This window comes from Drosophila hydei, unplaced genomic scaffold (genome assembly GCF_003285905.1).
Source record: "Drosophila hydei strain 15085-1641.00,03,60 unplaced genomic scaffold, DhydRS2 tig00008119-arrow-pilon, whole genome shotgun sequence".
NCBI classification, from domain to species: Eukaryota; Metazoa; Arthropoda; class Insecta; order Diptera; family Drosophilidae; genus Drosophila; species Drosophila hydei.
The window spans coordinates 1422545-1444903 of record NW_022045830.1 but is presented as its reverse complement, the minus strand read 5'-3'; the positions used below and the strand labels follow the sequence as shown (position 1 = coordinate 1444903).

The 22359-nt window shown below is 42.4% G+C and overlaps 7 protein-coding genes across 8 annotated transcripts; 2 read left to right on the top strand and 5 right to left on the bottom strand.

Moving 5' to 3' along the window:
* The first annotated feature begins 150 nt into the window (after positions 1 to 150).
* LOC111594422 (metastasis-associated protein MTA3) lies at positions 151 to 9164 on the top strand. 2 transcript variants are annotated; one of them, XM_023307709.2, is made up of 13 exons: positions 151 to 388; positions 2752 to 2913; positions 5254 to 5361; positions 5938 to 6281; positions 6348 to 6668; positions 6742 to 6930; positions 6991 to 7275; positions 7341 to 7588; positions 7647 to 7897; positions 7963 to 8322; positions 8387 to 8514; positions 8576 to 8691; positions 8758 to 9164. In XM_023307709.2, exons 1-13 carry the CDS (start codon positions 361 to 363, stop codon positions 8891 to 8893), a joined length of 2676 nt encoding a protein of 891 aa, XP_023163477.2. In that variant the 5' UTR covers positions 151 to 360; the 3' UTR covers positions 8894 to 9164. The 2 variants fall into 2 exon arrangements, with proteins under 2 accessions (XP_023163477.2, XP_023163478.2); XM_023307710.2 differs by lacking the exon at positions 5254 to 5361 and having other exon boundaries at positions 152 to 388.
* Positions 9165 to 10834: 1670 nt separating this feature from the next.
* LOC111594423 (3-oxoacyl-[acyl-carrier-protein] synthase, mitochondrial) lies at positions 10835 to 12267 on the bottom strand. Its single transcript, XM_023307711.2, has one exon. It carries the CDS (start codon positions 12172 to 12174, stop codon positions 10870 to 10872), a length of 1305 nt encoding a protein of 434 aa, XP_023163479.2. The 5' UTR covers positions 12175 to 12267; the 3' UTR covers positions 10835 to 10869.
* Positions 12268 to 12942: 675 nt separating this feature from the next.
* On the top strand, positions 12943 to 14806 carry LOC111594555 (methanethiol oxidase). Its single transcript, XM_023307910.2, has 5 exons — positions 12943 to 13043; positions 13130 to 13293; positions 13353 to 13822; positions 13873 to 14365; positions 14430 to 14806. The coding sequence occupies exons 1-5, from the start codon at positions 13031 to 13033 to the stop codon at positions 14748 to 14750; spliced, it is 1461 nt and encodes a 486-aa protein (XP_023163678.2). The 5' UTR covers positions 12943 to 13030; the 3' UTR covers positions 14751 to 14806.
* Positions 14786 to 16917, bottom strand: LOC111594557. The gene is made up of 5 exons (XM_023307913.2): positions 16695 to 16917; positions 16374 to 16631; positions 15716 to 16048; positions 15331 to 15659; positions 14786 to 15271 (listed from the first exon to the last, which is right to left on the bottom strand). Exons 1-5 carry the CDS (start codon positions 16851 to 16853, stop codon positions 15181 to 15183), a joined length of 1170 nt encoding a protein of 389 aa, XP_023163681.2. The 5' UTR covers positions 16854 to 16917; the 3' UTR covers positions 14786 to 15180.
* Positions 16918 to 16980: 63 nt separating this feature from the next.
* On the bottom strand, positions 16981 to 18980 carry LOC111594420. Its single transcript, XM_023307708.2, has 5 exons — positions 18694 to 18980; positions 18514 to 18637; positions 18110 to 18463; positions 17137 to 17441; positions 16981 to 17070 (listed from the first exon to the last, which is right to left on the bottom strand). Exons 1-5 carry the CDS (start codon positions 18978 to 18980, stop codon positions 16998 to 17000), a joined length of 1143 nt encoding a protein of 380 aa, XP_023163476.2. The 3' UTR covers positions 16981 to 16997.
* A 75-nt stretch (positions 18981 to 19055) lies between these two features.
* On the bottom strand, positions 19056 to 21823 carry LOC111594553 (heat shock 70 kDa protein cognate 2). Its single transcript, XM_023307906.2, has 2 exons — positions 21335 to 21823; positions 19056 to 20850 (listed from the first exon to the last, which is right to left on the bottom strand). The coding sequence occupies exons 1-2, from the start codon at positions 21506 to 21508 to the stop codon at positions 19114 to 19116; spliced, it is 1911 nt and encodes a 636-aa protein (XP_023163674.1). The 5' UTR covers positions 21509 to 21823; the 3' UTR covers positions 19056 to 19113.
* Positions 21824 to 22003: 180 nt separating this feature from the next.
* On the bottom strand, positions 22004 to 22352 carry LOC111594560 (small lysine-rich protein 1). Its single transcript, XM_023307917.1, has 2 exons — positions 22138 to 22352; positions 22004 to 22078 (listed from the first exon to the last, which is right to left on the bottom strand). The coding sequence occupies exons 1-2, from the start codon at positions 22336 to 22338 to the stop codon at positions 22010 to 22012; spliced, it is 270 nt and encodes an 89-aa protein (XP_023163685.1). The 5' UTR covers positions 22339 to 22352; the 3' UTR covers positions 22004 to 22009.
* Between the last annotated feature and the right edge of the window lie 7 nt (positions 22353 to 22359).

Genomic DNA, 22359 nt, shown 5'->3' with positions numbered 1-22359 from the left:
GAATGCTTAATTTATTTTCATTTAAAAGATTGCAACCCATATATATTTTTTTGAATATTTATTGAGCAAATAAACACAGAAATTATGAAAACAAGTTGGCAGCTCTATTTTCAAATGCAGCCCTGATGCAGCTGTTTACTCGTCGCTGTCATAGTGTGTGTGTGTGTGTGTATTTTTTTTAGAGTTGTTTCTAAGATGGCGACGAAAAAAACGCGTCTTATGTGAATGCAAATGCAATCATAACAACTTAAATTTTATGCTAATAAATGTGCGCAAATCTGAGACAAAACTATTGAACAACAGTGCTGAATAAGTGCAGAATATTTTACATGTGAAATTTGGTGCGAAAGTTTTGTGAAAATGGCCACAAATATGTATCGAGTCGGAGGTGAGAAAATTTTTTTCCATACTCGCTTTTCTATCATCTTTCGTTATCGGCGCCGTCTCACTGTTTCGCCTGGTCGTTTTATGTGCGTATATTTGTGTGAATGTGTATGTGTGTATGAGACTCCCAAATTAAGGAAATAATGAAAGTGCATTTAATTATCAAATATTACCAAATATTCACCACCAATACCTTCAATGCTGTTATCAATGATGATGATGATGTGAAATGCGTTTTCATACTCCTCAAAATTGTGTCGAATTGCCGACGCGAGTTTTAACAACGTAGACGATTTTTCAACATCAACGAAGCGGCAATGGAACATCGAGTAACCGGCCATGGAGAGGGGTTATGTGTAGTATGACAACCAAATTGTCGCAGCTGCAGCAAGTGTTTTTAGTACATGTTTCTGTTGCCCCGATAAGCATTAGCACTGATATGTGTGTATGTATTAATGTGGTGTGTGTATGTGTGTAGGCTTGTGCTTTAGGGTTGAGGTTACTGATGAAATGAAATTGCATTGACAAATCCGCCTGCCGATCAGCATGTGTGTATGTGTATATGTATGTATGTGAGACTATATTTGCGTGTGTGTGTGATTGTTCTTGCGTGTGTTTTTGTAGTTGAAAGTATATTTGTGATTTTTACGTGTCTCTTGCTTTGTTTTTGCTATTGGATCGCCGTGTTTTCTTATGCTAATGAGTTTGCAATTTTTCTTTGGCCCAGCATCTAATGCTTCGAGTAAATTTTCCCTTTTTTATTACAACCAATTTTACGCATTCATTTTGCTAGTTCGCTTGCTTGCTTTCTGAGTCTGCCTAACCGATGACGTTATTGTTGTCTTCACCTGCCTATGATATAGTATTGTTCTTCAGCTCGACCAAATCAAATGCAAATGAACTGTAAATGCGAAAATGCAAATGGCTAATTAAAACAATCAAAATGAATATTAAATATACAACAAAAATGAACCAATGCATGAATAAATTTAAAAATTTTATGGCATTTTCTTATAATGCTTGTGTGCGTGTGTTGGTCTCTGAGTGCACGCGTTGGCTTCGACTTTGTCTCCATCAGCACTTTTTGTTAGTCACTTTTAATAGCTACACGCACACGTATACACAGCAGCCCAAATGTCGTCGCAGGCTATGGCGACACTTTCTTTTTCATCTCTTTTTTACATCAGCCAAATGCAAAAGATACATTTTCCTTTTATAATATGCCTGGCGTGTTTTACCGCTTGATCGCTGCTCTTTTTTCCTTTTCTTTTGTGTCATTTTCTCTCTTCTATCGGCTTTCGTTGCTTCTGCTGCTGCTGCTGCTGCCGCTGCTGTTGCTGTTGCCGTGGTCAAAACCCAAGCAACGGTTTCTGCGACAGGTTCCGCACCGTCGCTTTATGCATGTTTGTGTATATATATGTGTGTGTGTAGGTTTGTATGTGCGTGTGTGTGTGGACATCGTTGTTGTTTCTGTTGCGCGAGTTGAATGGATGGATGGATGCCCACATTTGTATTTAATTGAGCAATGCGCATACTTTTTCACTGTACTGTGGCCGTAATTAAACGGCGTGTCCACTATAAACTGTAAACTTGAAGCAGAAGATTGTGAACGTAGAGTTTACGAACAGACGAGTATATGGGATTATCGATACTTAAAATTTATAACTACCTATAATAAAGTTAGGTGTTAGCACAATAAAAACGATATGACCTGAAGCTTTTGAAGCATTTGTTTTTGTTATTATCGATAAACGAATACTTTATGTAAACAAAAAAATTAATCGATTATTAAGTGTGTTAATAAGCTCGCATATTAGCCAGCCGAATAAAATATATATAACAAAAACTATAAATAGAGTGATTAGGGCCATTTTTATTTTTCGATTCGCTTATATGTACATATATGTGTGTTCGACTACTGGCAATAAATTTGAACATTTTGTTAATTTTTATTGTATTAACTGATATATATTATTATATATATATAATATATTGAATACTTCTCTTTAGTCTTTGGCCCATTCGTTTAGTCACAGATAGCCCAAATTGTACTCATCTCTAATTTCTGCCGTCTGCCTATATTCATATGTTTAGCTTGTGTGCGAGTGTGTGTGTGTGCGTGTGACTACGTACGAATGTACGTATATATGATGAGTCTGTTATTTGCGAGTGTATGGGTGTTTGAATGCATTTTACCTGGTGTTTTTGGCTTCATTGGAGGATTGTGCTTCAATTTCGTTTTCCTAATGAATGATTTGCCGCCTCCATGTGAGGCTGTTGGGCCTCTCATTATGTCTGCCCGAACTGCATATTTAAATTTGAAAACCGTAACTGAAATTCAATAATCCCCAATGGTCGATTTTGCAGACTATGTCTACGTTGAGACAACGCCGAATAGTCCCTTCCTGATACGCCGCATCGAGGAGTTGAATAAAAACCAAACCGGCAATGTGGAAGCGAAGGTCATGTGCTTCTACCGGCGTCGTGATCTGCCCAACCCGCTTGTACAGCTGGCCGATAAGCATCAACGTAAGTACGCCAAGACAAAACATTTATAAAGACAATACACACATATATATATATATATATATATATATATATATATATATATAAATATATATATTAATATGTCTATATGATAATGTGGGTATGTAAAATGCATAAGTTTTTGGTCAGCGAAGTGAGGTTATGTTGCGACGAGTCGCCGTCGTGGCCTACAAATAAGTCAGAAAGCCCCATACAGATCCTAAGCACATTTTTCACCACAAAAACCAAAGCTCACTCGAAGACGGAAATACACCATGCGCCGCAACCAAAACCGAAGCTGCTACACGCCTACACCTCAGTCAAATACCTCCCTTTTCACTAACGCCGGCATATGCCCAATGTGTGCAATGTGTCAAAGCGGAGCCCACCCAACACGTACACACACACATACTAACGCACACCCACTTAGCAGCAGGAGCGACAACAACAACAACAACAAAAATAATGAAAGCCAACATCAAGAGCAACAAGAACCGCAATGACAACAACTGTAAAGCATACAGCCAAAGCAAAGAGTAAACGGAATCCGAGCATCCGTAGCAGCAGCAGCAGCAGCAACAACAACAACAACAACAACAACAGCAACAGCACATAAACATAATGTGTGTAGAGCTGCACTGTACTTCGATGTTGTTGCCGTTTTTGGTTGCCTCAATGTGGGAATACTAGGCAACCAACAGCAGCAGCAGCAGCAGCAACGATAGGTAGACTGGCTGTCTACCTCTATGCCTCTATGTAGGTGTATATGCGAGTGTGCACGAAAATTTTCATGAGTCCTGACACTGCAAGAGCATCGAAGGAGCCGCGCTTTGCATTTATGTATACATACACACACCCAGCGTACCCCAACAACCAACTAGCAGCTATCTACATGGACAGAGCCATTTGCTGTATCTTTCTACCAAAAAGTATACATACACACACAGATAACTACCCACACACACACATACACAACCCCCAATCGGTGGGGTTGGTTGCGACCCACACGAATTCGATACGTGACCCAACGAAAATGCGTTTTCCAACGCAGCTTTCCATCCGCCACCCACCGCCCACCGCCTGCCACGCAACATTTCGTCGACAATGCCCATTAACAGTAACACCCCCTTTGTTGCCGCCCCTTTTCAATAATGCCTGACTGTTTTTCAGCGGCTCCTTTTTTGGAGGTGCTGCCGCGATGCGGCGTGCGCTGCCAATTTTGCAGCCTAGCTGCTAATCACTCATTACAAATTAGCACAGCAACAAAAACATTCAACTAAGGAACATACATACATTCTATACGCCGTGTCGTGAAACAAAAAAGAAAGAAAAAAAACAAGAAAATAAATAATCAAAAAGCTCAAAACTGGCCACGACAACGTTTCAAGCAGAAAAGAAGAAGCAGAAAAAAAAAGAACCGTTGACTTTTATTACTTGCGATAACGAATTTGAAATACCCTAACAGACACATAGGCTCAACGCCGTACGAAGCACAACTCAAATACTGCATAGGAGTTGCTCCACAAAGTAAAATGCTTTCTGTAAGAGTATTCGGAACGGAAAAAAAATTAAAAAAAAAATGTCGAAAAACGCGAAGCAGAGGCAGACATTGCCAGCAAACAAAACGCACACGCCTCCATCTGGCAACCCCCAGCCCCTGGCCCGTGTGCGCACTTGCCAGACTGTGCGATTGTGTCCTATCTATGGCTACCGAACAGTTGCGCATCCTCACACCCCTTTGCCTAGCTGCTGCTGATTCTGCTTCTTCTTCTTTCGCGATACACCTACGCTCTTGTAAATTCACGAATGCACCCACAGTCCTTTAGGGGCAAGCTGGGGGGTCGTTCGGTTGCTGGGTTTGGCTTTAGCTCAAACTCCTCAAGAAGCAAAGAGAAGCAGCTACTGCCAACACCCACCACCACCCAGCACCGCACCACCATCACTACCATTGCCATTGCCATCGAAATGACGAGGCCGCCTAGTCTACCCGTTACCATCCCTTCGTGGCTTGTGTGGCGGGGTATTAAAAATAAATTCAAAAAGTTTTGTATTTATTTTGTTGGGCTTTCTGTTTCTGGGCAAACGCGACATCTTTTAGTAAAATTACTTTTCGTACTTAACCTCACTTTGACGGCGCTGCGAACGTGTTTTCAGCTTTCAGCTAGTCTAAGTACATTTAAATTAAGTCGCGCTTGTCATACCACTCTCACATTATAAGTATAATTGTTGTATATATCGTATATTAAATGCATATGTATATTTGTAAAATCAACATTTCCCGAAATTACCCCGACACACATCTCACACACACAAACACACTCATACACACACTTGATGATGCAGTGGCAACCGCCGAGGACTCACCGCTGGCGATGAAACTGAAGAAAACCTGGCTTAGAACACCGGTGGGCGAAGAGCAGGCGGCGCAAGCTGTCCTCGATCCCTCAATAGGTACAAAATGGCAAAGCAGTTAATTCTATCAAATAATAATTATAATAATAATAATTATTATAAGCAATACGATTGTAGTTGATATCTTCTTTTGGGAATGCATATTTTTTTTAATTTTTATTTTTATTACTGTGTTTCCTAATATTCATGTTTTTGAAATATTTCTCTTAATTTAAATTCTATTAAGTAGAGCACCATTTGGTACTGATCTAGACAACATTATATATTGGATATAAGAATCGTAAATTAACTCTTTAAACTCGATCGATTAGAACCTTTAATTAGTATGTACAGTAAAATACAGTGAAAACACTTTTGAATGAAATGCGTATTGACGAATAGCAAGATTGGCAGCTGTCCGTTAGCATAGTGTTCACTGTATTTTACACACAAAATTTCTCACTAAGGTCAGTACCAGTAATCTGTAGTCTAGTTACGAACACCGAATTGGTTATGCAATGGTTGTAATTGGTTCTAAAACATAGTTTTTTTAGTGCTCGTATGTAATGTATACTATTTGTGTAGATCTATTGGAATGCATTTGCTTATATAGTCTTGATTACGTTTGCCTTGCAGCTGCACTCGAGGAGGAACGCACCAGTCCGACGCAAGCGTCTGCCGCCGCCGCCGCCAACAACAATTCCAGCACCAATAACAATACCAACAATAATAACAATAATAATAATAACAACAATAATAACAGCGCTGCGAGCGGCGCTGCTTCTGCTGCTGCTGGTGGCGCTGGTGGAGATGGAGAGAAGAGCGACGCGCTAACCAGCAAACAGCGATACCAGATCAAACATCGGGAGCTGTTTCTATCGCGACAAGTTGAGTCGATACCCGCCACACAAATCCGAGGGAAGTGCTCCGTGACGCTGCTCAACGAGACGGAGTCACTGCAAAGCTATCTCAATAAAGACGTGAGTTAATTGTGCTTTAGCTCTTTTCAAATCAGAGCATTAATTGATTATTTATATTTTGAACAGGACACATTCTTCTACTGTCTGGTCTTTGATCCGAATCAAAAAACGTTGCTTGCCGACAAGGGCGAAATACGTGTCGGCAGTCGCTATCAGTGTGATATACCCGCCAAGCTAAAAGATACCGCCACAGATGAACGTAAACTGGAGGAGCTGGAGTCGCTTGTATGGACGCCGGAACATAGTTTGACCGATCGCAAAATCGATCAATTCCTTGTTGTGTCGCGTTCCATTGGCACTTTTGCCCGCGCCCTCGACTGCAGCAGTTCAGTAAAGCAGCCCTCATTGCACATGTCCGCAGCGGCCGCTAGTCGAGACATAACGCTGGTGAGTAGATCTGGAAAACATATTGAATGTGTGCTGAATCCTTTGAATAATGCTTTCATTTACTTCCCTCTAGTTTCACGCCATGAACATTCTGCACCAGCACGATTACTCAATTGATGAGGCCATGTCCTCGCTAGTTCCTTCCACTGGGCCAGTTCTCTGTCGCGACGAAATCGAAGATTGGAGCGCATCGGAAGCAAATCTCTTTGAGGAGGCGCTAGATAAATATGGCAAAGACTTTAATGACATACGACAAGATTTTGTAAGATAAACTCATTGTTCTATAATTAAGTATATTTAGTAATTGATTTGTTTTTATCAGCTTCCTTGGAAAACGCTAAAGCAAATTATTGAATATTACTATATGTGGAAGACCACCGATCGGTATGTGCAGCAGAAACGCGTTAAGGCTGTCGAGGCGGAACTCAAGCTCAAACAAGTCTATATACCGCAATATAATAACAATGGCAAAGGCAACGGTGCCAGCGTGAAGTCAGGCAGTGGCGGCGGACCTGGCGGCATCTACAATGGCACCACCAATGGCGGCGCCGATCTGTCCAACAATGGTAAACCGTGCGAATCGTGCGGGACAACTAAATCATCACACGTAAGACAGTTAAAGGGAATACTTTGTGATCAATGATTGCTAATTCAGACTCAATTTTGTCGCAGTGGAATTCCTTTAGCAATGGTCATCTGCCAAGTCGACTATGTCAGAGCTGTTGGGACTATTGGCGAAAATATGGCAGTATGAAATCTGCGCATAAGGTTGAAGCTAACGATGGCGAGGCTAAGAAGAAGGCTGCCATTGCAGCAGCGACTCCAGTAGCAGCGTTAGCTGCAACAGGCACCACCACCGCTGTGGTTGATCTTAACGATGATGAGAAAGTTAGTGATCTAAGCAATCGTCAATTGCACAGGTATGATAGGCGTATGTAATTAAATATTTATATATTAATAATGTAATGCAAATCATAGGTGTTCCATTGTCAACTGCGGCAAAGAGTTTAAGCTGAAGACCCACCTGGCGCGCCATTACGCACAAGCGCATGGCATTGCCATCAGTTCAGGATCGCCGCGGCCCATCATGAAGACGCGCACTGCCTTCTACTTGCACACGAATCCCATGACCCGTGTGGCACGCATTGTTTGCCGAAGTATTGTGAAACCCAAGAAGGCGGCGCGGCAGAGTGCATACGCAATTAATGCGCTGTTGGTCAAACAAGAATGTAAGTCGCAAAAATCGAATTTTTATAAGCAAATTACTATATCATATTTACTATTTGAATTGTAGTTACGAATCGTATTAGCGGCAAATCGCAGGCGGATATAAAAAAAATGCTTTTGCTCAAGCCCAAGGATCGGGGCAGTGTCACAAAAATTGCAAATCGATTGGGTGCACCTGGCAGCGGTCCGCATGAATGGCTGGTGCTGACGCCCAAGGATAAAATGCCACAGCCCGTTGTTGTCTCATTCCCAAAGCCGCCCAAAGGACCAGATGGAAGTTTGCTCTACGAGCGTGTGCCCAATAAAACGCCCGATGTGGTTGCAGTGCCCGTTGTGGCTGACAAAGAACTAACCATAATTCCAGCGCAAGCAACGTCTACGATACGTAAACGTGCGCACGAGGAACAGCAACTCAATGGCACCGAAGGTGAGTTAAGAATTAGCATTGAACATATCTGGAATCTATAATAATTTTGTCTTTCCATTCGTAGTAACAATTGTGCCCAGTGGGCCACCAGCCAAACGCCCCAACAAGGATCCCATGCCCTCGCATTGCCCCAGCCCGGAGCAGTTTGCTGCAATGATGGCAGCATCTGGCCAGCCCCTCTCTAGACATCACGTAAGTCCAGCTCAACTGCAACTTTTTAAATATTTATAAATTTTATTCAATGTTCTTGCAGCTTAATGGGAAGCAAAAAATTGCGCAAATGGCACGTGGCGGCAATGGACGCAAGCAAGTTATTAGTTGGATGGATGCACCGGACGATGTTTACTTTAGAGCCACAGACGTACACAAGTGAGTTCCATTGATTAATTGATGTACATTAACAATATCTTATTTAACCTTTCTAATTTTTAATAGAAAAACACGAAAAATACTCTCAGCTGTGGATCTGCGTCGTGCGGCGCGCAAACCATGGCGTTCACTGCCCATCAAGTCAATGGCCCCCGAGCCGAGCAGCAAACCTATTGAATCACAAATCGTAATACTGGACTGACCGTCTTCGGCAGATACATCAGCGTCCGCATCAGCTCCATTTGCAGCAGCAGCAACAGCGACAAAATTGCTGTCATATTCAGCCAACAGATTTGAACAGCAACAGCCACATCCGCCATTTCCATATACAATGGATGCATTGCTAAACTAGTGACCCAGATTCTGTCTTTCAGTGGCTTGCCATGTACATAAATACATACATACAACCATACATACATCCCCTGCATGCTAAAAACAAGAAGAAGAAAAACAGAAAACCCAAAAAAAAAAAACAAACAATATACATACATACATACATACATCTAGTGTAGGCAAGTGTTGCAGCATCCACTATACATATGAAGTTGGTAACCATTTCACTAACAGAAAACCAACAACTGACAGCAACAAGAAAACCCCACTTTACTAGCGCTTAAATAGATGTCTTTTTAAACAAAACAAAAATTTAAGAACAAAACAAATAGTAAGATAATAAGTGTTAAGATCGAAAGCAATAGTAAACACAACGCGAAACAAATCAAATATTTATTCATAATTTACATAATTTTTAAATTTTTTTTAAATCTCACAAAAATGAAGTTCACTGCAATTTTGGACATGTATGAGAAACTCAAGGAATAATAAGTTCATTGTTTCTATATTAGTTTATGTGTTGTAGGCATTTTATAATAATTATTAATTATTATTATTTTTATTGCATTGTCCAATTTTCATAAGCGCATACATTTCAACATATGTACATTGTGTGTACATCATGTATGCAAAATTATTTTAATTTGTCTATTGTAACTGGCTACCACACGCCTTCAGGTTCCAAAAACAGAAAACGAAAATAATTCCTCGATTTTGTTGAGCAAATGTTTGTTGCATACTAGCTAAAACACCAGAATACGTAAATTTGTAATGCAAAGGCCTCCGTAATTTTGAAATATTTTTCATTCAAAATTTGAATATGTAAATCACAGACGAAAGATATTTGAAAAATTCTTTTAATGCTTTAAGTATCCAAACTACAAAACACTAAAAAAGAAAAACAAAAAAAAATTGAGAAAACTTACCTTGTTAATTAATGTGACGTGCAAGATTATTTAAAAAATTAATATACGCTGTAACGAAAGCGGATAACAACCACAAATTGTACAGTAATTGGGATAAAGTTTATAACTTCGAATACAATTTATTTTCATAATTTATATACAAATTGAAAATTGATCCTTTCAATCCAATGCAAAATAGACAACACAAAAAGAAACACACAAATATAGCATATTTTATTTACGCCTATTAAAATACATAAATAACAAATCGAAACCACATAATATACATTTATAAATGTATTGAGCATATAAATAATACAATAAAAACCATTTGGCAGATGACAAGTAAAATCTAAAAGTAGATCAGCATTAAAAAAAAAAAAACAAACAAAAACCCAAAAAAATGAGCAACCACATTTATATATATTGATTATAAAGAAATTCTAATTGTAAGCCAATCTATGTATTTTTAACTTTACGATTTAAGTAATTTTGTAAAATAAAAAATTCTTTAAATTAAATCAAGTTAAGTGAAAAAAAAGATGAGGAAAAGAAAGAGAAAAGGGAGCGAAAACAACAGCTATTGATGTCAGCAAAAACGACCAGATAAAACATATTTGTTTACGATTTATAAAGTAAGCGCGCGTATGCCAGCAACAGAAGCAAATCAAACAGAGCTACATATATACAACATTATATACAGATATATATACACACACATACAATATAATAGTACGAACTCTGCAATACGCATATATACATTTTTACCGAGCAGAATGCTAGAAATCCTCATGGTTTTCGTGGGTAGGGACGGGGGTACAAGAAACCGAAAAGTTTTCCAAATAAAGTTTTAAAACTTAAAAATTTTTCCTAAAAAAAAATATGCTAATATCAACTCATATTATTTATTTACATGTAACAATTAGGGCTTAAAAATATATTATTTTTCAGTGTAACTGGAAATGCAGAGGGAGGCGTTAGTGCCACCGAAGCCAAAGGAGTTCTTAAGCGCAATGCGCTGTGCCGACTGATCCTCTGACCATTTGCATGACTTGGTCACCACATTTACATCCACATCCAGTTGGTCAACGTTGATCGAGGGCGGCAATAGGTTTTCTGCGCAGGCGTGCACTACAAACAGCGCTTCCAGATTGCCCGAGGAGCCAAGCAAATGTCCATGTGCGCCTTTAGTCGACGAGACAAGCACCTTATCTAAATGATCGCCAAAGACACGTCCAATGGCATGAGCCTCAATACGATCGCCGGTGGGCGTGGACGTGGCATGAGCATTGACATAGCTAATATCCTGGACCGCGACCTCTGCATCTGCGATGGCACGTTTCATGGCCAACGTGGCACCAGCGCCATTATCGCTAGGTGATGTAATGTGATGTGCATCGCCGGACAAGCCGTAGCCCAGTATCTCAGCTAATATGGTTGCGCCACGAGCACGCGCGTGCTCCAGCTCTTCCAGAAGCAGCACCGCGGCACCTTCGCCCATCACAAATCCGTCACGCGCTTTATCAAAAGGTCGCGAGGCCACGGCAGGGTTATCATTGAACGTTGTGCTGAGGGCGCGCAACCTACAAAAGCCGGCTATCGACAGGGGGTCTATGCAGGCCTCCCCACTACCGGCTAGCATAAGATCAGCATCGCCGTTCCGTATAAAACGCAAAGCATCACCAATAGCATGTGCACCGGTTGCGCACGCTGTGGAAACGGAATGATTGGGTCCTTGCAAGCCATGTCGCATGCTGATGTGTCCACACGCCATGTTGGGCAGCAGTCGTGGCACAAAGTACGGACTGACACGATTGTAGCCACGCTGCAGCTGCTGAAATGCTCCATAGACCTCGGCTAGATCGAACATGCCCATGCCGACGCAGACTCCAAAACGTTCACGCTGTTCTTCACTCAGTTCGCTGGGCTTTAGCTTTGCGGCGGCCAGAGCCTCATCGGCTGCAATGATTGCTAACTGTGTGGCAGGACTCATAAGTTTTATATCAGTTTTGCTCAGATGCTTGTCTATCTGAAGGCGTTCCTTTGGTATTTGTGCCGCCACCTGACATGGCAGCCCTTTGAATTCAGCTCCCAGGTTGGTAATTGCAGATTCACCTGCCAGCAAACGCTGCCACGACTCTGACACATTATTGCCCAGGGGTGTGACGGCGCCGCTACCTGTTATTACCACACGCCGGCGTGCAGCTTGTGTTGATGCTTTCCGTATTTGGGATAACAAACTCATGTTGTAACGGCAAACGTAACAGACAATTTATGTGAACAATAACAGCTGATAAGGCAGAGCGGCGTTGCCACACTTTCAACAATTGCCAAGTGCTGCGGATGAGCCCACGTCGTGCTCTTACGTGACACGAAACGTTATAAATATCGTGTTTGTGTAAGCTTCAACTAAAAGTATGCAAATTTGATATAACAAAAAAAACTGTATGCATAAATTAATTAAATGATTTTATAAAAAAAATATGTTTGCACTATATTAAAAAAATGAACTGAAAGGAACTGGTTTATACGTGGTGTCTGCTGAATTTACCAATATTTAAATTTGGAGTTGTTTTTAAAAAACAATTGAAACTTATTTCACAATTTTTTAAATACACAGCCTGATAAGCAACACTAATAATAAATTTGTTATCTCAAATACAAATGATTGTTCAATCATCATGATGAATTGAAATATTATTTCTATACATACAACATGTGTTCATAATTATCTTTAAATTGAGCTACTTAACAGTAAACAACAATATTTGTCTTGAGAAAGGTGCTAAAAATATTTGATAAGATAAAGAAATGCAAAATATAAAACTAGATAAGTAAATAAGCGTGTATTGCATGTTATTATGTATGTGAGTAATAGAGGGATATTCTTCAAGAGAAAGAGAGAGAGAGTAAGAGAGAGCGAGAGAGAGGCAGCGTATACAAATGCCTAAGCAGAGCAAAGCTCTTTCCGAAAACACGCTCAGAACCGGCTGATAACTTATGGGTATATACCGTATATATGTTGAGGCAAACGCTCTCATCAGTTGCAGTGCTTTGCTGTTCTACGATCAACAACGTCGTAATTAAAGATATATTCTAATATGTCGGAAAAAGGTAAGGCTCGTTGTTTAATCTACTGATAGCTATTATTTATTTTCGTTTTTTTTTAATATTTTTAACTAATATTGTTTACCCTTTAGCTTGTTGCCATGGTCCCGGCTATGCCACACCTCTGGATGCCTTGAAAAGTGGACCCAGAGAGAAACTTCTTTATACGGTGACAATTCAGCCGAACTTGGATGAGCCGCATGGCGACTATCTATCAACAATCGACGTGGACCCTGAGAGTCCCACTTACAGCCAGGTAAGCAAATAGACTTGTTTGTTGTTCAGCCGTTGTATTACAATATTTTGCATAACTAGGTTGTCCATCGCACTTTTTCGAACCGTAAGGGCAATGAGTTGCATCATTCCGGCTGGAATGCCTGCTCCAGCTGCTATTATGTGGACGAGAATGCAAAGAGTGTGCCAAAGAGAAATCGTTTGATATTACCAGCTTTAAATTCGGATTTCATTTACGTTCTGGACGTGGCCACTGATCCGCGCAAGCCGGAAATCGTGAAGGTCATCGATGGAGAAGTACTGAAGAAGCATAATGTAACTGCTCCACATACGACCCACTGCTTGGCCAACGGAAATGTCATGATATCGGTCATGGGTGATGCTGAGGGTAATGCCAAGGGAGAATTCATTCTGTTCGATTCGGAGTTCAATTGCGTTGGCACCTGGACAAAGGGTGACCGCAAAGCCCTCTGCGGCTACGATTTCTGGTATCAGCCCTACTACGATGTCATGGTATCAACCGAATGGGGAGCACCCAACAAGTTTAGACGGTAAGTTTTCAGTGGTCAGCTAAGATCAGCTCTAAGTCTATGTTTTATAGTGGCTGGAAGAACGAAGATTTGGATGACATGACGCAGTATGGCTGCAGACTCAACTTTTACAAATGGTCCACGCAAACCCTATATCAAACAGTTGATCTGGGTGTGGAGGGCACAACACCTTTAGAGGTTCGATTCCTGCACGATCCGAAGCGACCGGATGGCTATGTGGGATGTGCCTTGTATGCCAAGGTCTTCTACTTCAAGAAGAGAGCCGACTCCGATGAGTTTGATGTGAAGAAAGTAATTGATATACCCAATAAGCTCGTCGATACGGGCAGTGGCACCGCCTCCGAGATGGGTGGTATGATTTCAGACATTATAATATCGTTGGACGATCGATTCCTATATGTGAACTGCTGGATGCATGGCGATGTTAGGCAGTACGATATATCCATACCGGATCAGCCCAAACTCGTGTCGCGAGTCTGGCTAGGAGGCGCCATATGCAGCGATCTTCCAAATGTGATCGTTAAGGAAGATAAGGAATTGACCGTAAGCTCTATATATGAATGTATAATATGTATAATAATACATTACATGATTTGCTATGATGCAGGAAAGGCCACCTCCGTGCATCATTAAGGGTCGTCGCTTGGAAGGAGGCCCACAGATGATGCAGCTCTCTTTGGATGGCAAACGCTTATATGTGTCCTCCTCACTATACTCACCTTGGGATAAACAGTTCTATCCGAAAATGGCCTCGAAAGGCGGACATGTGGTGCTCATTGATGTCGACATGGTCAATGGTGGGATGACTCTGAATAAGGATTTCCTTGTTGACTTTGGAAAGGAACCCTACGGACCCAGTCTGCCGCATGAGATGCGCTATCCAGGTGGAGACTGCACCTCAGATATATGGCTTGCTAAAGATTCTTAAAAAAATAAACTAACAATGGAATTCTCTAATGTGCGCAATAAAAAGATTTTTGAATACTCTTTATTCACATCACGTACATTCAACATTTGTTAGCCAGATAGAATCGGCGATTGACGCATTCTAATAGCATATTTGTAGAAATATCTACTCAAGATCGTTTTCTCAATTAGTTGCGAGACGTTTCTTAATATAAAAATTAGTTTCAGTTAAGTTAAATTTGTTCATGCGTTTGCCAACAACGTGGCAACGCCATATGATGTGAATATTTTTGTTTTCATTTTTAATTTCTTAACAGTGTGGCAACGACACATTACTCATGCTGATATTGCCGCGCTGACAGGGTCAAAAAAGTATTTAAATCCAATTTTTAACGACTTTAAATTTGTTTAAAAGAATAGCGAATTAAAGTCCAACGTTCATTTGATTTTAGCTAAAACAGAAAATTTGTTTTAGGCCCTGCCTGAGCTATTTTCAGTATTGCTTCCACGGGTTGATTTATTATAGTATATATGCGACGAACGCTGAAATAATTTAGAATATAATTTTTAATTTCTTGCATTATAATAGTAAATATACTCACTTGTTATCGCATGTGTCGTCTATGAATGACTTGGCCAAGCCACTTAACACATGTTGCTCGTAGAACATGCAGTTCGTCAGATATGCCATGGCAGGCGGAATAAGCAGCTTCGCCCAGGGTATGGGCTGCAGGGCAGCAAGTCGCTTATTGTGGGTGGCATCAACTTTGCACAGCTGTTGATACAATGCCTGGATGGCAATGACCACTGCAAAGCACATATAGCTGATGGGTATATGGCTGAACAGGCCATATGAAGCGCCACTGAGAAACGCTGCCAGTAAATTGGTTTGATTCAACTCCAGTTTACCCGCTACTAGAACTTGCACCAACTTAAATCAAAATTAAAATGAAATATAATGGAGTTTTTGCGTTTAACTAAACTTACTTTGTATATTCCCATATAGGTTACAATAAAGCTTGTTGACTTGATCTTAAATTTTTTTAAATTTCCACGCATTAACGCATTAAACAAATCCATGATCAAACCCATGCCAAGGTAGGTGCACAGCTCCAAAGAAGCCTGCTTAAGGCGGCGTAGTATGGGCCACTTGCTGTAATCCAACGGCATCTGGTCGGGCTTGATGAACCAGAAACCAGAGTATATACGTTTCTGTTGCTGGCGCAGAACCAGCAGCGACGACAACATGAATAGCAGCGTCTGAGCTGGTCGAGATCGCACCAAGCCCGCATTCATCTGACGTAGGACGGCTTCCATAGCCTTAAATGAGTGAATTCTATTATTTTTTGTTCCCAGTATAATAAAAGGAATATGAGGGAACCAGAAATTATTCCCATATACGGGATTTTAACATTTGGATGGGAAATAATGCATGTAAGGATATTTTATTTTACATTGTGACTAGGGGAAATAATGAATTTCAATTTAAGGAAATTGTTATGCAGGGAAATTGGTTTAGCGCAACTTTTAAAGTAGAAGAACTTAATCTTTCTATGTAATACAAACCTTAAATATTTGCATTTTACATAGTAGAATTTAACCAATGTACATTGTGAACATAGTGTAAGCCTAATAATACACTCACCGCATGCGTCATGCCCGTAACAAAGAATTGCACCACCTTTGGTGGGGCCAACCAGTTGATCTGCGCTGCCAGGTAACATGATAGAAACGGAGTGCACAAATAAACAAAACGTCTGTTCAGACGCCTCCAAGCGCATATCAAATATAATGTGAGCGCATTCATTGTGGAAGCAAAAAACATGGTATCCAAATAGTTTCTCACCGTCGACCACAGACGACGTTTGCTCAGTCGCCGCCAGTTCAAAATTAACGGCATTAGCTACAGCGAAACGAAACAGATTTGAGCGCGGCATCCATGCCGGATTAGTGAGTGTAGACATACCACCAATGTTGGCAAATAATATTTGGCACTGGACACATGATTGCGGTACAGATTCCAGAGCAGAGCCTGCGTGCAGCTCTGATTGGGCTGGCTGTGTACAATGTTTGCGCACGGTATATGACTTATGGGGTATCCGAACAGCTTGCTGGGAGCAACCATTTTGCTACAGCTACGTTCCCAGTGCGACTGACTTCCACATCTAGAGACCCCAAAACCCACTCGAGTCGCTTTTGCAGTTCAAATGGAAGGTTAATTTGAAAATTATATATTTTTCTTTATGGCTTATTGCATTAAAAATTATAATTAAATCCATTTGCCATGCCATCTAGCCGGTTGCCGCTGCAGCTGTTGTAGGCGTTTGCTTATGTTACCGGCGCTGTTCGGAGCAAAAGGAAATAATCTCTAGAAGCAACAAATAGACACTGTCTCTCAGAGAACTTACTAATTGGCAGTCGTGCTGTCAATAATTATGCCCGTTATGGCGCTAACCCTCTTCGGATGGAAGGTATAGGTGTGTATCAGGTAGGCCAGCACCAGGGGATAGACCAGATCGCTATAGCCAAAACGTGACTTTCGCCGTTTCCTGTGATACTTGCCCCACAGCGAGCGACCCGCCTCCAGCAGTGCATAGCTCAATATGGTCAGCTTTGGATAGCAAACAAAACTGAGCCCCCCCAGAAAGCTGGACACGATTTGCTGTAGTGTCTGGCCGACATCCGTTTTGCTTTGCATATAGCATAGGGTAGTCTAAATAAATGCAAATCGCTTTATTATGCAATTGAAGGCAAATTTGACTGAGGAAACATTTCTATAGGTGAGAAGGTGTTAAGGCTTTTGCCCTCTTTGCTAGGCAGTGGGAGTAGAGTCAGAGCTTGTCTGGATGAACGAACGATCATATGGACTGATATGGGAATGATTATTTAAGTAAGAATATTTTAAGGAAAAATCAGTATAATAAAAGTTGCCAGCTTTGGAAAATGAGGCGCTCATATTGGGAATTTTATATTATTCCCACAGTTGGGACTTTAACATTTTGATGGGAAATAATGCATTTAAGGAAATTTGATTATAAATGGTAAGTAGAGGAAATTATGAATTTGAATTTTGAGGAAATTGTTATGCAGGGAAATTCGTTTGGCGCAACTTTTAAACAGGAAGAATATAAACTTTTCATGTGATAAACAAACGATCAGATGGAATGACTATTTATGCAAGAATACTTTAAGGTAAAAACGAATGAACGTATGAAGAAATAGGTAAATGAAACACATATGAATGAGCCTTGAGACAGGCTTAAAGATAGACGAGCGGACGGACATGAAAAGGGAAAAATATTGCATGTGAGGATGAATAGATGAAAAGACGTGCGACGAATTGAAGGAGTTAGATTCTAGAAATAGTTATATATACTTTACCCGATAGATGCCCACGTAACAGCCCAACCAAGCCATAGACTCCAAGCTCAGCTGCTTCAGATGCCAGCGACCCGTCTTAATGCAGCTTATCAGAGCCCTGAAGATGTCCAAGGCGAGACCAATGAGCAAATACTTACGCATGCCCTGAACAACATATTGTGTGGCGCTCTTGGAGCTCTTTTCCGATTGCAGAGAGTCGGGCATTACGAACCAGAAACCTCTGTGCCACTGCCGCTGCTTGCCCAGCATGATGATGGCGCTGCAGGCCATGAAGAGCAGGGTTTGCAGCCAACGGGACGAGGCCAGCGCCTTGGTCAGCGGATTGGAGCGCTGCAGCAGCAGGCTTTCGATTAGCTGAAAGAGTGGAATGGAGTACCAGGTCTAGGTGAAAGAAGTGCTCTTACAGCTTGAAAGAGGACCGTGTGCTGCAGTTCCTTGACTCGAATGGGCACCAGAGCAACGAAGGCGCCGCCCAACAGGGCAGGCACAAATAGGAGCGTATGCGGCCGGAACTCGCCCAGCAGGTGACTGAGCAGAGATAGGCGAGATTATTAAGTGACAAGAGTAGAGCAGAGCCAGCCTACCGCAGCAAGCAAATGAAGCCTGCTGTCAGGCAACCATTGACCAGGCCACCGAACACCAACTGTGCATAATAGAGCAGTGCATCGCGGAGCAACTGCAGCAGGTGGGTGCCACGCAGCGCACGCCTCAGCAGATCCAGTATGACCATGGGCAGATAATACTTCAAGTTCGACCAGGCGAAGCGATAGAGATTCTGCCAGGCGGCACGCCGGCAGCTATGCGGATGCACCAGCTCATTGCAGCTGCGCCAGCTGAGCTGCTCCACAAACAATCTGCTCGCGGCGACCATTGAAACACAACTGAGGGCTGAATGGTGAAGAGCTGACAGAAAACTGACTTACTGAACTTTTTTATTAACATAAATTCCCAATACATATTCAATTCGATTGCTTGCTCGCTCGCTTGGTCAGTCGGTCAGTCGATCAGTCCACCTCCTCGACGGTGGGTCCGCTGTTGTAGCTGCCCGATGCCGACTTGCCCTTGGGTGCCTGTCCGCCGGTGTGCATCTTGGACATGATGGGATTGCAGACGTTCTGGCACTCCTTCAGATGATGCTCGTACTCCTCTTTCTCGGCCAGCGTATTACTGTCCAGCCAGGCGCTCTCCTTGTTGCACTTGTCGCGCACCTTGGCCTTGTCGGCATCGGTTAGGACGCCCGCTGGTGCCTCGTCGACGGCCTGTTTGCAGCCATAGATGTAGCCCTCGAGAGAGTTGCGAGACGAGACACGTTCGCGCTGTCGGTTATCCTCATCCTTGTACTTCTCCGCCTCGGAGAGCATGCGATCGATCTCGGCCTTCGAGAGACGTCCCTTGTCATTGGTAATGGTAATCTTCTCCAATTTGCCGGTGCTGCCGTCCTTGGCGCTGACGTTCAGGATGCCGTCGGCATTCAGGTCAAAGGTCACATCGATTTTGGGCACGCCCCGTGGCGCTGGCGGTATGCCGGTCAGATTGAAGTTGCCCAGCAGATTATTGTCCTTGGTCATGGCGCGCTCGCCCTCGAACACCTGAATGGTGACCGCATTCTGGTTGTCGCTGTACGTGGTGAACGTTTGCTGCTGCTTGCAGGGAATGCGTGCATTGCGCTCGACCAGCTTGGTCATCACGCCGCCAGCAGTCTCGATGCCCAGCGATAGAGGCGTCACGTCCACCAGCAGCAGATCCTGTATCTGAGAGCTGCCCACACCTGTGAGTATGGCCGCTTGGACGGCAGCGCCGTAGGCCACCGCCTCATCGGGATTAATGGACAAGTTGAGCTGCTTGCCCCCGAAGAAGTCCTGCAGCAGGCGTTGAATCTTCGGTATGCGTGTGGATCCACCCACCAGGACGACATCGTGTATGGCCTTCTTATCCATTTTGGCATCGTTCAAGGCGCGCTGCACCGGATCTATGGTCGAGCGGAACAGGTCCATGTTCAGCTCCTCGAAGCGAGCACGCGATATCTTTGAATAGAAATCAATGCCCTCGTGCAGCGCATCAATCTCCAGCGAAGCTTCGGTGCTGGACGAGAGCGTACGCTTGGCCCGCTCGCAGGCCGTGCGCAGACGACGCAGAGCTCGCACGTTGCCGGCGATGTTGCTCTTGTGCTTGCGCTTGAACTCGTCCACAAAGTGATTGACCAGCCGATTGTCGAAGTCCTCGCCGCCCAGATGCGTATCACCGGCTGTGGCCTTCACCTCGAACAGTGATCCCTCATCGATGGAGAGTATGGAGACATCAAAGGTGCCGCCGCCCAAATCGAAGATCAGCACATTTCGCTCTCCCTTCAGATTTTTGTCCAGGCCATAGGCCAAGGCAGCAGCCGTGGGCTCATTGATGATGCGCAGCACATTCAAGCCGGCTATGGAGCCAGCATCTTTGGTCGCTTGGCGCTGGGAATCGTTGAAATATGCCGGCACCGTAATGACAGCATCCTTCACCTTGGCGCCCAGATAGACCTCGGCGATTTCGCGCATCTTCGTCAACACCATGGAGCTGACCTCTTCGGGCGCAAAGCGCTTGCGCTCACCCTTGAACTCGACTTCAATTTTGGGCTTGCCCCCATCGTTGATGACCTTGAAAGGCCAATGCTTCAAGTCCTCCTGTATCTTGCGATCATCGAACTTGCGACCAATTAGACGCTTCGCATCGAACACCGTATTCTTGGCGTTCATCGCCACCTGTAGTTGTACAAATATTTGGAAAATGGGTGTGGTTCAACAATTAGTCAGCAAATTGGCTATTTTCGTATCGTTGGGATGTTTCCATAAATTTGCTTAAATTATGTATATTTATATTTATATGCATGATGATATATATGTATGATATATATATTCGCTTTAATTAAATTGCTTATAAATGCAGTCATTTATTTGGCAATGTACAGTGAGAGCTCTCTTGAATGAACTATCAGAATTTTCTTCAATTTCGTGAATTGATATTTTGAACTACAAAATACTGGGAAATACGTTATCAAGAAATTACTCAAATATAGTGGGAATTCAACGAAATTCCCTGCTTAAAGGAGGTGCCACCCAGTTCAAATTGTTGGCAAGCTGAGCTTTCATTATACAGACAAGTTTGTACATAAAAATCTATTTGATCAAATTTAGCCGTATACGGCTAGCCCCATTTGAGGTCAAGTGCAACAGCACGGTTACTCACCTGATTCTTAGCCGCATCGCCAATTAGGCGCTCTGTGTCATTAAAGGCCACATACGAAGGCGTTGTTCGATTGCCTTGATCATTGGCAATAATTTCAACTTTGCTATTCTGCCAAACACCCACGCAGGAGTACGTGGTGCCCAGATCGATACCAATTGCCGGTGTCTTCACCATGTTTTATATATAAATCAGAAACAATCCGTTAACGCTGACGTCACACTGAACCGTTCGTTGTCGCAGATGCCGCCCAACTGAATCGTGCGCCCGCACGACTCTCGGATTTTTATGGTGCAATCTTTGCGCCAGCCGCCTTTCCACAATTTTTGGCAATTCTACAAAAACGAGTCTAAATGTGCTTTAATATTTTGCTTGTGTATGTAATTTTCTCACGACGGTAATTTTGAGTTGGTTTCGTATTTTGGAGATTTTTGATGTTTGTTCTAGAAAGTGTTGTTGCTGACGTTTGAAATTGAATTTGTTTTTTTGGTTCGAAATTGAGGATGACGACTTGATTTGGTCAGGTATAAATAGAAGCAGAGGTAACAAGCGTACAATCTTACATTTGAGCCATATTTGTAAATGCAATATAATATTTACTTTATAGGATATTTTTATTATTAATAATTTATTTATACAGTCAACATATTATATGTAAAACTTTACATTAGTATTTCATCAACGCTTGCCCTTCTTCTTCTTCTTTTGTCCATCTGGCCAAGGAAAGCCACGGGTTTTCAGCACATCCTACAAAGTCGTACAATAGATTGGAAGAGCACTAAGAAAGCTTTATTGAGCCGCATCACCTGAACATTGTGGCAAACATAGTAGGCATTCTCCATTGCTGCATCGTTGAATATATCACAGCCGATGGATTTGCCAACACCACCTTTTTTCTTGCTGCCGCTAATGCCTTCTTTCTTTTTCTTATCGTCGCCCTCGCCACTGCCTGCATTGCTGGATGTTGAATCTTTACTGTTTCGTTTCTTTTTACTTTTGCCGGCCATTTAAAATGTTGCAAATGGTGT

What these genes read in the sequence shown, in the direction of transcription:
- LOC111594422 (XM_023307709.2), top strand. Translation starts at nt 361, where the DNA reads ATGGCCACAAATATGTATCGAGTCGGAG. An exon ending in TGTCCTCGATCCCTCAATAG is followed by an intron (nt 5,362 to 5,937) that starts GTACAAAATGGC and finishes TTTGCCTTGCAG; the next exon opens with CTGCACTCGAGGAGGAACGC. An exon ending in ATGACATACGACAAGATTTT is followed by an intron (nt 6,931 to 6,990) that starts GTAAGATAAACT and finishes TGTTTTTATCAG; the next exon opens with CTTCCTTGGAAAACGCTAAA.
- LOC111594423 (XM_023307711.2), bottom strand. Translation starts at nt 12,174, where the DNA reads ATGAGTTTGTTATCCCAAATACGGAAAGCATCAACACAAGCTGCACGC.
- LOC111594555 (XM_023307910.2), top strand. An exon ending in GCACCCAACAAGTTTAGACG is followed by an intron (nt 13,823 to 13,872) that starts GTAAGTTTTCAG and finishes TATGTTTTATAG; the next exon opens with TGGCTGGAAGAACGAAGATT. An exon ending in AGGAAGATAAGGAATTGACC is followed by an intron (nt 14,366 to 14,429) that starts GTAAGCTCTATA and finishes GCTATGATGCAG; the next exon opens with GAAAGGCCACCTCCGTGCAT.
- LOC111594557 (XM_023307913.2), bottom strand. Translation starts at nt 16,853, where the DNA reads ATGGTTGCTCCCAGCAAGCTGTTCGGATACCCCATAAGTCATATACCG. An exon ending in CCTATATGGGAATATACAAA is followed by an intron (nt 15,660 to 15,715) that starts GTAAGTTTAGTT and finishes TTTTGATTTAAG; the next exon opens with TTGGTGCAAGTTCTAGTAGC. An exon ending in GACGACACATGCGATAACAA is followed by an intron (nt 15,272 to 15,330) that starts GTGAGTATATTT and finishes AAATTATTTCAG; the next exon opens with CGTTCGTCGCATATATACTA.
- LOC111594420 (XM_023307708.2), bottom strand. Translation starts at nt 18,980, where the DNA reads ATGGTCGCCGCGAGCAGATTGTTTGTGGAGCAGCTCAGCTGGCGCAGC. An exon ending in GTTACGTGGGCATCTATCGG is followed by an intron (nt 17,442 to 18,109) that starts GTAAAGTATATA and finishes GCATTTATTTAG; the next exon opens with ACTACCCTATGCTATATGCA. An exon ending in GACAGCACGACTGCCAATTA is followed by an intron (nt 17,071 to 17,136) that starts GTAAGTTCTCTG and finishes TGCTCCGAACAG; the next exon opens with CGCCGGTAACATAAGCAAAC.
- LOC111594553 (XM_023307906.2), bottom strand. Translation starts at nt 21,508, where the DNA reads ATGGTGAAGACACCGGCAATTGGTATCGATCTGGGCACCACGTACTCC. An exon ending in GCGATGCGGCTAAGAATCAG is followed by an intron (nt 20,851 to 21,334) that starts GTGAGTAACCGT and finishes GTACAACTACAG; the next exon opens with GTGGCGATGAACGCCAAGAA.
- LOC111594560 (XM_023307917.1), bottom strand. Translation starts at nt 22,338, where the DNA reads ATGGCCGGCAAAAGTAAAAAGAAACGAAACAGTAAAGATTCAACATCC. An exon ending in ATGTTTGCCACAATGTTCAG is followed by an intron (nt 22,079 to 22,137) that starts GTGATGCGGCTC and finishes ACGACTTTGTAG; the next exon opens with GATGTGCTGAAAACCCGTGG.